Genomic DNA, 17314 nt, shown 5'->3' on the forward strand with positions numbered 1-17314 from the left:
CTCCTATTAATCTTTCCCTTCCTCTGGTGGTGGTGGGTTCTACACTGGCTGGGGAACAGGGGGGGGGGGTGAACACACAGTACATAAGAACATAAGAACATAAGGAGTCTGCAATAGGCCGGTTGGCCTGTGCATGGCAGCTCCTGTCGAGAGTTACTACCACTCTCTATCATCCATGAATCTATCCAGCCTCCTTTTAAAACTCTCCAGCGTTCCAGCACTTACTACAAAGTTGTTAAGCTTGTTCCACTCGTCCACCACCCTATTTGTGAACCAGTTTCTTCCTATCTCCCTCCTAAACCTAAACTTATCCAACTTAATCCGTTGCTCCGAGTCCTATCCTGCTCGGATATTATAAGAACTTTATCTATATCGCCTTTATTGATTCCTTTCACCCTCTTAAATACTTCTATCATATCTCCCCGCACTATTCGTCTTTCTAGGAAATGCAAGTTTAGTTTCTTCAACCTATCTTGATATGGAAGGTTTCTAAGTCCCCGATATCATTTTCGTCATTCTTCGCTGCACCGACTCTAGTGAATTGATATCCATTCTATAATAAGGGCACCAGAACTGAACCGCATAATCGAGGTGCGGCCTGACTAGCGCAAGATATAGTTGCAATATGACCCCTGCACTCAGCCTTGCAATATGACCCCTGCACTCAGCCTCCCTCACTAGACACAATATAATACCTATAACTCACAACAAACTAAGACATTTTATATCACCTTTAAAACAAGACCAATTTAGGGTCAAACTCTTACTATATACTGAGTGAGAGACGACCATGTTTGACCTACGTAGTCTATATACTGTAGCCTTATTATTGTTTGATTGTTTGTTTGAATGTTTGTTGTTTGATTGATTGTTTGATTAAATGTTTGTTGTTTGTTTGAATGTTTGTTTGTTTGACTGAATATTTGTTGCTTGATTGATTGTTTGATTTAATATTTGTTGCTTGATTGATTGTTTGTTGTTTGATTGAATGTTTATTGCTTGTTTGTTGTTTACGCTAGACAAAGAGACAGTTTGGTGGACACTGCACTTGGTCACAATTACTCCTCAAACTGTAAAGTCAGGCACCACTTATAACTGGATGGACAAGAGGTCAACCAGCCCAGAGGTCAACCAGCCCAGAGGTAAACCTGCCAAGAGGTAAACCTGCCAAGAGGTAAACCAGCCAAGAGGTAAACCAGCCCAGAGGTAAACCAGCCCAGAGGTAAACTTGCCAAGAGGTAAACCAGCCCAGAGGTAAACCAGCCCAGAGGTAAACCTGCCAAGAGGTCAACCAGCCAAGGGGTCAACCAGCCAAGAGGTAAACCAGCCAAGAGGTAAACCAGCCAAGAGGTAAACCTGCCAAGAGGTAAACCAGCCAAGAGGTAAACCAGCCAAGAGGTAAACCAGCCAAGAGGTAAACCAGCCAAGAGGTAAACCAGCCAAGAGGTAAACCAGCCAAGAGGTAAACCTGCCAAGAGGTAAACAAACCAAGAGGTCAACCAGCCCAGAGGTAAACCAGCCCAAAGGTAAACCAGCCAAGAGGTAAACCTGCCAAGAGGTCAACCAGTCCAGAGGTCAACCAGCCCAGAGGTAAACCAGCCAAGAGGTAAACCTGCCAAGAGGTAAACCTGCCAAGAGGTAAACCAACCAAGAAGTAAACCAGCTAAGAGGTAAACCTGCCAAGAAGAAAGCCAGCCAAGAGGTCAACCAGCCAAGAGGTCAACCAGCCCAGAGGTAAACCAGCCAAGAGGTAAACCTGCCAAGAAGTAAACCAGCCAAGAGGTAAACCTGCCAAGAAGTAAACCAGCCAAGAGGTAAACCAGCCCAGAGGTAAACCTGCCAAGAAGTAAACCAGCCCAGAGGTAAACCAGCCCAGAGGTAAACCTGCCAAGAAGTAAACCAGCCAAGAGGTAAACCAAAAACTTAAAATACAGGAGACAGGAAGGTTTATAAAATAGGTTTACCTCTCTCTCTCTCTCTCTCTCTCCTATACTTGTTTTAGTGTAATTGGTTTACTTTGAGTCATCATTAAGGTGACGTCATACAGCTTAACTCAGGGTGATGACGTCATACACAACACATCTTGGTAGTGTTTAGACCTGTCCCCTCACAGGTGCACACGGACAGGTGAGACTCCCTACCCAGGTGCCTCACGCTGCTCTCAAGCCGTTGTCGATAACCCGAGTTTATTGGTTGAATTTACGTGACGTCATTGTCGATAACCCGAGTTTATTGGTTGAATTTACGTGACGTCATTATCGAAAACCCAGGTTTATTGGTTGAATTTACGTGACGTCATTACTGATTACCTGAGTTTATTTGTTGAATATACATGACGTCATTATCGATAACCCGAGTTTATTGGTTGAATTTACGTGACGTCATTGTCGAGTTACCTGACTTGATAGATACATGTACGTATAAGTACAAATATGGCACAGGTACAGGTACAAACACAGGTACAGGTACAAACACAGGTACAGGTACAAACACAGGTACAGGTACAAACACAGGTACTGGTACAAACACAGGTACAGGTACAAACACAGGTACAGGTACAAACACAAGTACAGGTACAGGTACAAACACAGGTACAGGTACAGGTACAAACACAGGTACACACAGGTACAGGTACACAGGTACACACACAGGTACAGGTACAAACACAGGTACAGGTACAAACACAGGTACAGGTACAAACACAGGTACAGGTACAAACACAGGTACAGGTACAAACACAGGTACAGGTACAAACACAGGTACAGGTACAAACACAGGTACAGGTACAAACACAGGTACAGGTACAAACACAGGTACAGGTACAAACACAGGTACAGGTACAAACACAGGTACAGGTACAAACACAGGTACAGGTACAAACACAGGTACAGGTACAAACACAGGTACTGGTACAAACACAGGTACAGGTACAAACACAGGTACAGGTACAAACACAGGTACAGGTACAAACACAGGTACAGGTACAAAACACAGGTACAGGTACAAACACAGGTACAAACACAGGTACAGGACACAGGTACAGGTACAACACAGGTACAAACACAGGTACAGGTACAAACACAGGTACAGGTACAGGTACAAACACAGGTACAAAACACAGGTACAGGTACAAACACAGGTACAGGTACAAACAACAGTACAGGTACAGGTACAAACACAGGTACAGGTACAAACACAGGTACAGGTGCAGGTACAAACACACAGGTACTGGTACAAACACAGGTACAGGTACAAACACAGGTACAGGTACAAACACAGGTACTGGTACAAACACAGGTACAGGTACAAACACAGGTACAGGTACAAACACAGGTACAGGTACAAACACAGGTACAGGTACAGGTACAAACACAGGTACAGGTACAAACACAGGTACAGGTACAAACACAGGTACAGGTACAAACACAGGTACAGGGAAGAGCAGAGTAATAAGCAGACATCAACACTGGTAAGGATCAATAAGCATTACCTGGCCACATTATCCTGTACACCTGTATAGTGAACTGCTCCCCAGAATAGTTCCTCATCCCTCACCACCACAGCGGGATCCTGGGGTCTTGGAGGGGGTTACTTGGGGTCCTGTGGGGATATCTGGGGTCCTGGGGAGTGTTTGGGGTTAAGAAGGCTATCTGGGGTCCTGGGAGCTCGTGATGGCGCCTTACCTGGGGTCGTGATGGCGCCTTACCTGGGGTCGTGATGGCGCCTTACCTGGGGTCGTGATGGCGCCTTACCTGGGGTCGTGATGACGTCTTACCTGGGGTCGTGACAATGGTGGCGAGGCAGGAGGGCGGAGGGGCCGTGTGAAGGGTGGTGGAGCGTCCTTAATGGAGAGGGAGGGAGGCGGGGAGGGGGGGGAGTAGGGATGGAGGAGGAGGAGGAGAGGAGGGGAACCACTCAGGGAGGAGAGATTGAAGGAGGGGGGGTCACGGGGGGGGGTCATTATTATTACCATCATCATTATTATTATTAGATGTTATTATTATCATTGCCATTGTTGTTGCTACAGTTGTTTAATTATTATTATTATTATTGTTGTTGTTGTTGTTATTATAAAACTGTTATCATCATTATCATTTATTAATTATTACTTATATTATTTTTATTTATTATTTTTATTATTTGTATTATTATTATTATTATTTTATTTCTCATTTAATAATTATTACCATTATTACCTCGTGTATGTATAGTTGTATACAGTAACTCAGGAAGTATTCATGCATGTATACACAAAATAATAATACGTCTATGTACGGATATTTTTGTCATACATACGCACATGCAGTATTGTGGATGTGTACACAGTGGCTACCTGATCGTTGTATATCTGTGTACATTTATTTGTGTATGCGTTGTATGTATGTACAAATTGTTTTCACATGTGTCTGCACTGTGCACACAATTATCTGTATACATGTGTAATGTTTTTATATTCTGTAGTTGTATGTACAAAATGGTCGGTATATTTACTCCAATTTGTTTTCATTTGTGTAAACACGAAATTGCTTTCACGTGCATGTGAACTAGTGTGTGTGTGTGTCTGTGTGTGTGTGTGTGTGTGTAGTTACATGGAGAGCCTTATGTGTATGATGAGTTGTGTGCACATGATGAAAACATGTGTACATGGTAAGGTGTGAGTACTGGTGTATTGTGTGTGTGTATACAGCATGCATGGTGGTGTGTGTACATTTAAAAGGTATGTGTACATGGTGTTGTATATGTACATGATGAGGTGCGTGTATGTACAGGTGTACTGTGTACAGGTGTGTGTAGTGTGTGTGTACAGGTGTGTGTATAGGTGTAGTGTGTACAGATGTGTGTAGGTGTGTGTACAGGTGTAGTGTGTACAGATGTGTGTAGGTGTGTGTACAGGTGTAGTGTGTACAGGTGTGTGTACAGGTGTAGTGTGTACAGGTGTGTGTACAGGTGTAGTGTGTTAAGGTGTAGCGTAGTGTTTACAGGTGTAGTGTGTACAGGTGTGTGTAGTGTGTGTGTGTGTACAGGTGTAGTGTGTGCAGGTGTGTGTAGTGTGTGTGTGTACAGGTGTAGTGTAGTACAGGTGTGTAGTGTGTGTACAGGTGTAGTGTGTTAAGGTGTGTGTGTACAGGTGTGTGTGTACAGGTGTAGTGTGTACAGGTGTGTGTACAGGTGTAGTGTATACATGTGTAGTGTGTTCAGGTGTAATGTTTACAGGTGTAGTGTAGTGTGTACAGGTGTGTGTGTACAAGTGTAGTGTGTTCAGGTGTAGTGTTTACAGGTGTAGTGTAGTGTGTACAGGTGTGTGTGTGTGTGTGTACAGGCGTGTGTACGGATATAGTGTGTGTGTACAGGTGTAGTGTGTACACAGGTGTAGTGCTGCTACACTCACCATAATGTTCTCTTTATAACACAATAATATGTTCAGTAAGTTCATCATAGTTTATTTCTTTTCTTAATCAAAATATTCTCTTCATTGTCCACCAGTTTCTTCATCTCTCACACAATTAATGATAAATATATTTGACCATTTGTTCTACTGTTGTTATATGTGTTGACTCCCTCAGGCTGTGTCGGTCTGTACAGTGTAGTGAAGGAGAAGCATAAGTCGGGCTCCATGAAAACACATTTTATTTTAAATAACAAAAAATACGGCATAACGTTATTTACAAGACTATAAAATTGTACAGTAAGGGGCAGGTGACCCCAAGGCTCTGTGAGGCAGCTCTATGTCTGGCTGACGCCGGCCGTCTGACACCGCTCAGCTGACGCCACTACCATATGGCCTATGACAGACCTGCATAGCTGACGCCTGTCACATACGGCCGACACTGGCCATCTGACGTCTGACGCCGATCATGTGACGTCAGACCCACATGGCTGACACTAAGCTGACAAGTAATTTAACTGCTGACACGGCAGTTAATTGAAATACAAAATTATTACCAGCTGCTGACACAAGAGTCAGTCTCCTGACACACCACAACACAACGGCTACTCGTGGATGATCAACACAGACACACACACAAGAGGCGTGTCATAATAAGTAAAGTCAACATATAAATCTTGTACCAAAAGAAGATTTATCCACCCAAATATTTATACAACTCACATAATTTACGGTAATATAGTCATCAATAATTACCTTCCAAAAGTTTACACCAAAATTTAACAAAAAATAATTTAAAAATCATTGTTTTTAAAATCAGATTTATTGGACCAAAAATAACATGACTCAGGAAATTTGAAATAAGTATTTTTTAAAGATACGATACAAGAATATACACCAAAATATACAGTAATTGGAACAGCCACATCATACACAACTTTGTATATCCTGATTTTAGTGTATAAAACTTTGTATTGAAATTCTGTATTTTGCTACAGATAACCAGATACACTACAGAAATACCTGATTTTTTTTTACAAAGAAATTTTCCCCCAAGAAATCATAAAACTGTAAAAATTTACAATCTGAACTGTGTAAATAACCATCTCAACCATTGTAAAAAAATACAATAAATTTTACAATACCATCCACAAAAAAAAAAAAAAATCATAAATATTTTTGGACAATTTTCCAATCTTCAGTTTTTGACATACCAGACATATTAAAAACCACAATAAAATACAAACAATAAAATTTCTCACAAACTCATCCACGAGTAGAAACACATTATCAAACACCCAAAAAATAAATAAAATAAACATTACAATCCAATCATTCCTTCACAAAACATTACAATCACCATTATTTTTTTCATATGACTTTGGTAATAACACTCAAACCAAACATCTCACCTCTGGTTTACAAAACAAAAGAATCATTACATCACGTGGGATTCGTATAACATTGCCTGATTCTGTGGGCAATAGTATACATATTTACTTTGGGCAATAGATACTATGAGACAGGTTTGTGTTTACTTAGTACAGTGATAGTCAGGGGTTTTGGGGGAACACTAGATACCATGCTCCATCTTGTAGCCATATGGGCAATGATAGGAATGATGAACCAAGGGGCAATAGTCATCTCTCTTGCCCATATGGTTGATGGTATAGGGATGGATTAGGGCAATAGTTAGCTTGCTTGATCGGCCCTGACATCCAATTGGGCAATAAAAATGAATCAATTGGCAACCAGGGGGCAATGGTACCCTGAACACCTTGCAATGGTACCTGGGACACCGTATCATAGTAACCTAATACCATAAACACCTTACAATGGTACCCTGGACAATGTTACAATGGTACCAGACCTTTTACATATTACAATGGTACCTTGGACACAGTGTAACCTCACATAATGGTATTCACAATCAACATCTCAACAGCATTGGTACCTTGGTAATAATAATAACTTAAAAACAGAGATACAATCCTTCCGAATATTTCCATTACACACACACACACTCACACACACACACACACGCACACAGAGTTGCCTCACAGAGAATGTATATAAATTCCTATTCATAGTTATACATACATGGAATGGTGGTTGTATAGAGAGTTCACATTGTTCATTATGTACAAATGTTTGGACGTTGACGATCACTGCCATACATACACACACACATACATAACGTACACACACCCGCAGTGAAACATCTGATAAGTGTTTTTTTTCTTTTCTTATAAAGTTTCCCGCGCGTCTCTACACAGATCTGTTTATGGTTTTGTTTTTTTTAATAAACCCAGCAATGAACATCAATGTATATATATGTATATATATATATATATATATGTAAGGGAGGTGAGAGAGGGGAGGGGCGCTATTGAAACACATGGAAAAGGAAGGAAGGAAGGAAGGAAGGGAGGGAATAATTCAGTAGTACCTGGCCTTGAGACAGCTCTGTGGTACACCTGTAAGAGAGAGCTGTAAGCTGTATCTTTTGTCATGCTAAAAAAATGAGATTCACAAGAATGTGGAAAAGTTTAAATAATAATAATAATATAATGAAAATAAGTCTCTCCTCGGTAGTGCTATATTAACACGATAATGATGGAGGGAACGTAGAGAGAGAGAGAGAGAGAGAGAGAGAGATATAGAGAGAGAATAAACCATAATTAAACATATTGAGACAAATGGATTACATACAAAAATAAAGTTGAAAAGTGATATCTTCTATGAATATTATGTACACCTGGTATATATACTACACATACACATATCGTGGCCACGTCTACACACACCGAATACACAGGATTTAGTTAGGCCTGGCGGGGCGGGGCGGGGCGGGGCGGTAGTTGACCAAGCGTGGTGTGGGAGCCTTCGAGAACAGGAGCTTGATAATTTTTTTTTTTTTTTTACATTTTATTTTTATTTTGACCTAACCTGACCTTAACCTTTGACCTGTATCTGTCCCCCGTTAGCCCTCTTACACACTACTACAGGGAGGTTCACCATGTTTATTGTGGTTATTTTATCTGGTTCAGTACTGTAAGTTATTTTAAAGATGGTGGTGGACAGGTAAAAGTAATGAAGTAACTTATCTAGTGTTTCAGGTGCTCATTACAACATGTGCTGGGGTGGCCGTCACACACTCACACACTCCTCTATATGTGACGGCCACGCACCCTTTGCCTCTCTCCCCATGCACTTAATAATTGCACTCATTTACCACCATATTAAATTCAATGACAAAAATATAATTCAAGTAATTCATATTCTTAAACATATGACAGGTGTGGCTTCAGGTGTGATAATAATAATAATAACAATAATAATGACACTAATAATAACAATAATGACAATAATGATGATAATAATACACAAGTGATTAATGGCTGTCAGTCTCTCACATTTACAATAGTTTCAATATAACCCAAACAGTGCCTAGATGACGTCATGAACTGCCAGGAGGGCCTGATAGTGCCATAGTGGTATACAAGGTGTTGGTGGTAAAGAAGTCACTCCCAGCCTCAGGTTAATTAATGACACAATACTCATGGAAGAAATACACACACACACCTGTACATGATAAACAGCCTTTGTGAAATACACCATTATCTTATATCACTTGTTTATAAAATATATATAATTATAAAGTATTTGTGTCGTGACTGAGTGGATGAGAGTGATGGCTGAAGGCGACACACTCACACAAGGTCCTATCGTAAATATTTATCTTACTTCAAGATATAAAATAATGTACCTGGATTACTCTTAGGATAAAACAACATATTTACACTACACGTTCCTTTAACGCCATATTGGACATAATCTTTAATCTAGATAATGTTTACCAATAGGTTTAACTTCGTCTTAATATGTTTAGTTCAGGTTGAGATTAATGTTACTTCTGGGAGTTGTTTTTGTTTTATCTTAAATAGTTAAGTTCTGTATATTTTTATAACTTCACTTAGGAGAAATATTTATGTTATGAACCTTGGCGTCCCCCACAGTGCCTCAGCTCTCACTCCTAAGTTAAATTATCACCGTAATGACAGGTGTTAGTCACGGGGGAAAATTAATTGGTCTTAGGAGTGTTGCTGAGGTCACCTGGCCAACACCTGTCTTTCCGTGAGTGAAACATCGCCAGCACGGGCACCCAACAGCGTCTGGCGTTCTCTTCCTTCTTCCCGCATTAAAACGGGTATGGAAGGTAAGCCAGACGAACATTCATCTACCTTCCCTCCTGTGTTTAAGTGAGCGACGACAGGTGAATGTTCGCTCGTCTACTGCCCGCACTGGCGATCATTTTCTTACATACAGGTTTGGTTGACAACAGCGGCGCGGGTGGCGGCGGACTTGACACTCGTGATGTTATCTGACCGTGACATTCACACACACACACACACACACACACTCTACCGCGAATTTAGCCAGATTAGTTGAGGACGAGGATACAGCGACGCCCCGCTGCTGCGCACCCACGACTTGCCGTTGCTATTAGTGAGTCCACCACACAGTGTAGTGACCCCGAGGCCCTCACACTGTGTGCCCGACCACACTCATGTTAGGTTGATGCTCCGTAAGTCCGACGGCCAGCGGCAGTAAGTCTAATACGCCGCTAAATCTGTATCTTATAAAAAAGTGAGTTGGTGGGCGGTGTGGTGGTGGTGGTTATCTTATCCCCGTATCAGTGGTGGCGAGGGGAACCCCCGCCCCAGGTATCAGATAATTACGTCCACCATCACACCCGCCAGCGGTACACACGCGGCCGCCGCCCCATCCGCGTGCGGCCACCACCCGCGGCACGCTAGAATGCGGGATTTATTACACCGCCTGCGGCACCCCGTCATGACAATCACTCGCGCGGCCGCGGATCGTTGTGATAAGGGAGAATATTGGTGGTGTATCTGCCGCCACCATGAGTAAGATAACCCGACCCTCGGCCCTCACATCAACAGTTGTAAAGTTGAGGTAATAATATACGTAAACAAACATTGGACTTAAGAGGAGAGGTGGCGCGTCCCCCCAGAGGCCGGTGACAGAGTTATAACACTAGGGACACTTCTCTTGACTACCACCTACAGCATACAAAGGGTTAATACAGGTGATGTGTCTTACAGGGTGTGTCTGTACCTGATGCTGTACCTCAGGAGATAACTTGCTCTGTACTCCACCATCGTGTACACATACCTACTGTACACCGTGTTCACTGTAAGGATCATAGAGTAACACTTGTATATATAACGCCTCATGGCCGTCCGTGATGCGTACTTTATCATGACCGTCCGTGATGCGTACTTTATCATGACCGTCCGTGATGCGTACTTTATCATGACCGTCCGTGACGCGTACTTTATCATGACTGTCCGTGATGCGTACTTTATCATGACTGTCCGTGATGCGTACTTTATCATGACCGTCCGTGATGCGTACTTTATCATGACTATCCGTGATGCGTACTTTATCATGACTGTCCGTGATGCGTACTTTATAATGACCGTCCGTGATGCGTACTTTATAATGACCGTCCGTGATGCGTATTTTATCAATCTTTCGCGTACAAGGAAAATTTCACAGTGAACACGACAATGAGTACTGTGTATACACGCTGAAGTACATATGTGTGTATGTTCCTCAAGGTACACATCCACACACACCAAGCACTGTCAACACCCTGTAATAAACATCTCGCTTTTTTTTTATGTTTTTTTCGTGTTTTTCTTATTCCTAAGACAAGTTTATTAGATCTAACGTTACTTCGTTTTTTTTAAAGAAATACGCGAGGGTATCGGACACACCCGGGCGTAAGGCGTTATCACAGTAGGTCTCTGGTGGCTCTCTCCGGCCCCGTGGCTCCTCTACACGCACACGGTGGTTCTTACACACACACGCACACAGTGGCTCTTATACACACACACACACACACACATGGTGGCTCTTATACAAACACACACACATGGTGGCTCTTACACACACACACACATGGTGGCTCTTATACAAACACACACACATGGTGGCTCTTATACAAACGCACACACATGGTGGCTCTTACACACACGTGGTTGCTCTTACACACACACACACACAGTGGCTCTTACACGCACACACAGTGGCTCACACACACACAAACGGTTGGGTTGGGTTAGGTTGTGGTATGTAAGTGTGACTGGTTGGGTGGTGGTGAGGGAATGAGTGATTAGGTTAGGTTAGGTTAGTGTGACTGATTAGGTTAGGTTAAGTTAGTGTGACTGATTAGGTTAGGTTACGGTGGTGGCGGTAATCCAGACAGGACCCCGGAAGCGGTCAGTGGTCACCCTCCCTCACACCAAAATAATTTACACTTTAACCTCGATCAATTTACACTTTAACCTCGATCAATTTACACATTAAACCTTTTGAATCAATTTACACATTAAACCCGAGCTCTGAGCGTCGTGGTAATCCGATGTTAAAGACTAATAAATAACTGATTAAGTGTTTGGAATAGTGAGGTGAAATTATTATTATTATTATTTGTGGAGATGTGATAGAATTTTTTTTTTACTTTCAAAGAACAAAAATTATCAGTAGCTTGGGGTTTATGGGTAATGGTGAGGGTCGCTGGTGACGCACATGGAACTACACACACACATACATACATATACACAGCCATACACACACACACATACATAGCCACACATACATGCATTGGCACATACAAACACACATTCACATACTTACACAGCCAACCACACACACACATGAGGCAGCCACACAGATATAGGGCTTATCTCCTCACACCGATAGTCACAGAGGCTTTGTTAGTGCCACAGATCTGCCGTGTTAAGTTGTCTGTATGTATGAGCGGCGGCAGTGAGTCGGCTTCACTATAGGTCTTGTTAACACCTTTGTTTCACTGGCTGTCTCCTGCCCCGACCTTCCAACATAACTAACAAAAAATAATATAAATTCAATGTACATTATACTGTATAGATATATATTATTATTTTATCTTTAACCTAAATAAGATTCAGTAAATAAAATGGAGTAAAGTTAAGTTACCTTTACCAGATTCAATAAAGAGTAAAATAAAATATTATAAAGATCTTGAGTTATCAGATCATTAGTGACCTCATACTGAACCATGAGGCTGACACACACACACACATGACAGCCGATGTACACTACCAGCTGGTGCACGTACACACACAAGAAGGGAGTGTGTGTGTGTGTGTGTGTGTGTGGTGTACGTGTCGCCGGGCCACGCACAGCCGCTGTGGACAGATCATGGGTGATTTACTGCCGCTCAGCGTGTACAGCACAGCAGTTTAGACAAAGATCAGTTGGCTTATGTTAACAAGAGTAAACCTGAGTGAAGTTAACAGCTGGTGGTTGGTCACTGTTCCCACAACACCTGTACCTTTACACTAATTAATGTTCCAACAAACAAATAATATTTTAGGATGAACCAAAAAATAAAATCCTATGCAATATAATAATTTTCCAAAATGGCCGATGATTACATAGAAATAAATAAATGAATGAATGAGTGTAATTTAGGTCCTGTTTATAACCCGTATTATAAGGTAACAAACTTCAGACGAGACAACACCGCCATCACAAACACCAACTTAATGGGATATAAAATTTTGACAGAGTTGATCATCAAGTGTTAGAGGTGAGGCAGCGGGCCGGGACTCCTGCCTCTCCCAACACAACAACAAGATTTATCTCATAAAGAAACTGACCTTCAACTTTCAACAGGTCTGTGGGGATTTTTATATCCAGGTCAAGTAGTAGCAGCACTTACTGGGTGTTAAGAGGCCGGCCTCTCGAATACCTCCTGACTCACGGCCTCCCGAGTACCTCCTGACTCACGGCCCCCCCGAGGACCTCCTGACTCACGGCCTCCGAGGACCTCTTGACTCACGGCCTCCGAGGACCTCCTGACTCAGCAGTAGTAGACCGGTCGGGGACACCACCACCACCGCTGGCCGGGCCTACAGCTTCACCTCACACTTGGACATTCACACGTTATTTACAAGGGTCTGGTGGGCGAGGTGCTGAGGGGATGGCCACCCACGCCCACATCAGAGGGGCGTAGTGGTGTGGTGGTAGAGGGGAGGTGGGTAGTAGCCGCCATGGTCGCCGCCCATGGCGTGGTGTGAGGGCGCGGCGCTGGAGGCCGGGGGTAGCGGACTGAGGTACCCGCCGTAGGAGTCCTTGTTCTCCGCCGCTATTATGGAGGTGATGCTGAAGGGGTGGGCGGGCGCCGGGTAGTTCTTGAGGTGGTCGTATTCCTTCAGGTGACCGCTGTAGTCTTTAAGGTAGGAGCCGTAGTCTTTCAGGTGCCCGTTGGAGTAGTCCTTCAGGTAGGCGGAGGCTGTGTAGTCCTTGAGGAGGGACGGATGGAGGGGCGCTGCAGCGTGCAGGTCGTGGGCGGTGCCGAGGTGGGCGGCCTGGTGATGCTGCTGTTCCGGCGGCGGCCCCTGCTGCTGCTGCGTCTGTTGTTGTTGTTGTTGCTGCTGCTGCTGTTCGGCGCTGTACTTGTCGGAGATGCTGACGGAGGGCGGCGGCGGCATCTGGTAGCCGGACTCTGGCGGCTCCAGTTTGGTGGCGGCCTCCAGCAGTTGGGTCATCCCGGACACAGGGTCACTGGGAGGCTGCTGACCCGGCGGGCCGCCGCCGCTGACAGGGTGGCCATGGTGGCCGTTGTGACCACCGTGGCCAGGGTGTGCGGGGGACGCCATAGAGGAGTCCATCTTGGACTCAGCGTCCTCGGGATGTTCCTGCTTGGTGGCGGAGCCTGGACTCTGGTGCTGGACTTGGCTGGACGTGTGCGAGGACTTGGTGGTTGGCCGCGACGGTTCTTTCTTCTCACACTTGAACCTCTTCTGACGGCGGAGGTAACAGCCGTTCTCAAACATGTTGCCAGAGTCTGGGTGGAGTGACCAGAAGGATCCCTTGCCGGGCTTGTCTGGCGTGCGGGGGATCTTGATGAAGCAGTCGTTGAAGGAGAGGGAGTGACGGATGGAGTTCTGCCAACGCTGCTGGTTCTGGCGGTAGTAAGGGAACAGGTCCATGATGAACTGGTAGATCTCTGACAGCGTCACCATCTTGTTGGGGGCGTTCTGGATGGACATGGTGATGAGGGAGATGTAGGAGTAGGGAGGCTTGGCGTGGGTGTAGGAGCGGCGGTAGGTCTTGTCCTGACGCGCCCGCTGTAGCGCCGACGACACCGGACTGTCTGGCTCCTGCAGCTCACGCCCGTAACCCACCATCTGGTTCATGCCGCCCATGCCGCCCATACCGCTCATGCACCCACTCATACCGTTCATCTGCTGCATGGAGCTGTTCATGGGAGGGAAGGCGCCCATCCCGGTCATGCCGGGACTCATACACTGCCCGCCCATACCCATGGCCCCGATGCCGCTCATGGAGGAGGAGAAGTCCATGTTGGGCGGGAGGCGCTGCTGGTAGGTGTTCATACCCATCATGCTGTTCATGGAGTTCATGCCGTATGTGCTCTGCGACATGGGCGAGACGGGCGGCGCCCCCGAACTCATGGGCGTCATGGTGTCACTGTATAACTTCTGGGACAACATGGTGCCCGGGTCACTCACTACACACAGTCACACACAAGGATCACGCACTGTACATATTCCTGCTGGTGGAGGCGAGGCAGCAAGCAACACGGTGGTGAGTGTCGGGGCGACGAGGGTCACGCCGGCCACACGCAGCTCAACAGGTCAACTAAGGTCGCCTAGCCAACACTCACACGCACAGTTCACGGCGGGACTCTACGGCAAATTGAATGACCAAACACTTATCCTAATCATATGTGTACGTTTCTCAGTTTAACTTGGTCTTGTTTAATTCTGTGATCAGCAAAAGTACTTGTAGCACTCACAGACAGTAATAAGCGCACGGTTCACCCTAACCCTGAGTAAATACATGGATGTTTGGGCTAGGCTAACGCCCTCCTTCCCCTGTAGTCACTATGGTCGCGTCGAGCTACACTATTGGTCAACACCTAGTGTGGGCGGGGCCATTCAGCTCAAGCTCCTCCCAGTGTTCGCTCATCCGGTAAGGAGAGTGTGGGCGGAGTCAGCCTCGGCTCCTCCCCCTGGCGGCCCACAGCAGGCAGGTGGCGGCGGAGAGTCACAGCGGCGCACAGTTCCGCCACGCACTGAACACAGCCGACAGCCGCCGCCGATACACTCGCTCGCCATGGTTGCAAGATTCCGTCCGACTTCCGATTCTCGCCGCGCATTTCATTTTCCTCTCACTAAACCCTCGGCATTTTAGCTTACACAGTTGATGTCAGTTAACAGTTGTCATGACCACAGCCGCCCCTCCCAAAGCCGCCCCTCACAGCCGCCCCACACACCACCCCCATATAAATGACTTATTATTTTTAATTGGACGCTGTTGTTGTTATGATTAATACTGTCATTTAACTAATAATATAATTAATTAGTTAATATTTACAGCCGATATTAATTATGCATTATTGATAAACATTTCGTTAATTATCAATACCATCTAATTTATCGCCGGTTTTAAGCATCTTTGATATTATAATTAATTTGGCGTCATTATTCGTCTAATTAATTTGGTTCATTATTATTTTTTATTTGTTGTTTAAGTCGATTTGTTTAGATTTTATTTATAAGGAAGAAACAGATCTCTTAGGCGAGAACTTTGATGTGACAACAGGTAAACGGATTAATGAGAACCTGTTAATTATATTACACCTCAATTACCTAACACAACATGGCGGAACAGTTATGCAGAGACTCACACAGTACGAGACAATGAAATATATTTAATTACCAATAAGTGAAAAAAAGTGACTTAAGTTTGGTTTGGTTAAGTTAGCGTTATGTTAGGTTAAGTTAGCGTTATGTTAGGTTAAGTTAGCGTTATGTTAGGTTAAGTTAGCGTTATGTTAGGTTAAGTTAGCGTTATGTTAGGTTAAGTTAGCGTTATGTTAGGTTAAGTTAACGTTATGTTAGGTTAAGTTAGCGTTATGTTAGGATAAGTTAGCGTTATGTTAGGTTAAGTTAGCGTTATGTTAGGTTAAGTTAGCGTTATGTTACGTTAAGTTAGCGTTATGTTACGTTAAGTTAGCGTTATGTTAGGATAAGTTAGCGTTATGTTAGGTTAAGTTAGCGTTATGTTAGGTTAAGTTAGCGTTATGTTAGCGTTATGTTAGGTTAGCGTTATGTTAGGTTAAGTTAGCGTTATGTTAGGTTAAGTTAGCGTTATATTTGGTTAAGGTAGCGTTATGTTAGGTTAAGTTAGCGTTATGTTACGTTAAGTTAGCGTTATGTTACGTTAAGTTAGCGTTATGTTAGGTTAAGTTAGCGTTATGTTAGGTTAAGTTAGTGTTATGTTTGGTTAAGTTAGCGTTATGTTAGGTTAAGTTAGCGTTATGTTAGGTTAAGTTAGCGTTATGTTAGGTTAAGTTAGCGTTATGTTAGGATAAGTTAGCGTTATGTTAGGATAAGTTAGCGTTATGTTAGGATAAGTTAGCGTTATGTTAGGTTAAGTTAGCGTTATGTTAGGTTAAGTTAGCGTTATGTTAGGATAAGTTAGCGTTATGTTAGGATAAGTTAGCGTTATGTTAGGATAAGTTAGCGTTATGTTAGGTTAAGTTAGCGTTATGTTAGGTTAAGTTAGCGTTATGTTAGGATAAGTTAGCGTTATGTTAGGTTAAGTTAGCGTTATGTTAGGTTAAGTTAGCGTTATGTTAGGTTAAGTTAGCGTTATGTTAGGATAAGTTAGCGTTATGTTAGGATAAGTTAGCGTTATGTTAGGATAAGTTAGCGTTATGTTAGGTTAAGTTAGCGTTATGTTAGGATAAGTTAGCGTTATGTTAGGTTAAGTTAGCGTTATGTTAGGATAAGTTAGCGTTATGTTAGGTTAAGTTAGCGT

At 43.7% G+C, this 17314-nt stretch overlaps 1 protein-coding gene across 1 annotated transcript; it reads right to left on the minus strand.

The window, feature by feature from the left end:
- Positions 1-11590: 11590 nt before the first annotated feature.
- On the minus strand, positions 11591-15485 carry LOC121878760 (forkhead box protein A2-like). Its single transcript, XM_042385159.1, has one exon. It carries the CDS (start codon positions 14977-14979, stop codon positions 13465-13467), a length of 1515 nt encoding a protein of 504 aa, XP_042241093.1. The 5' UTR covers positions 14980-15485; the 3' UTR covers positions 11591-13464.
- Between the last annotated feature and the right edge of the window lie 1829 nt (positions 15486-17314).

The sequence above is a fragment of the Homarus americanus genome, unplaced genomic scaffold (genome assembly GCF_018991925.1).
Source record: "Homarus americanus isolate GMGI-L3 unplaced genomic scaffold, GMGI_Hamer_2.0 scaffold54090, whole genome shotgun sequence".
In the NCBI taxonomy this organism is placed as follows: Eukaryota; Metazoa; Arthropoda; class Malacostraca; order Decapoda; family Nephropidae; genus Homarus; species Homarus americanus.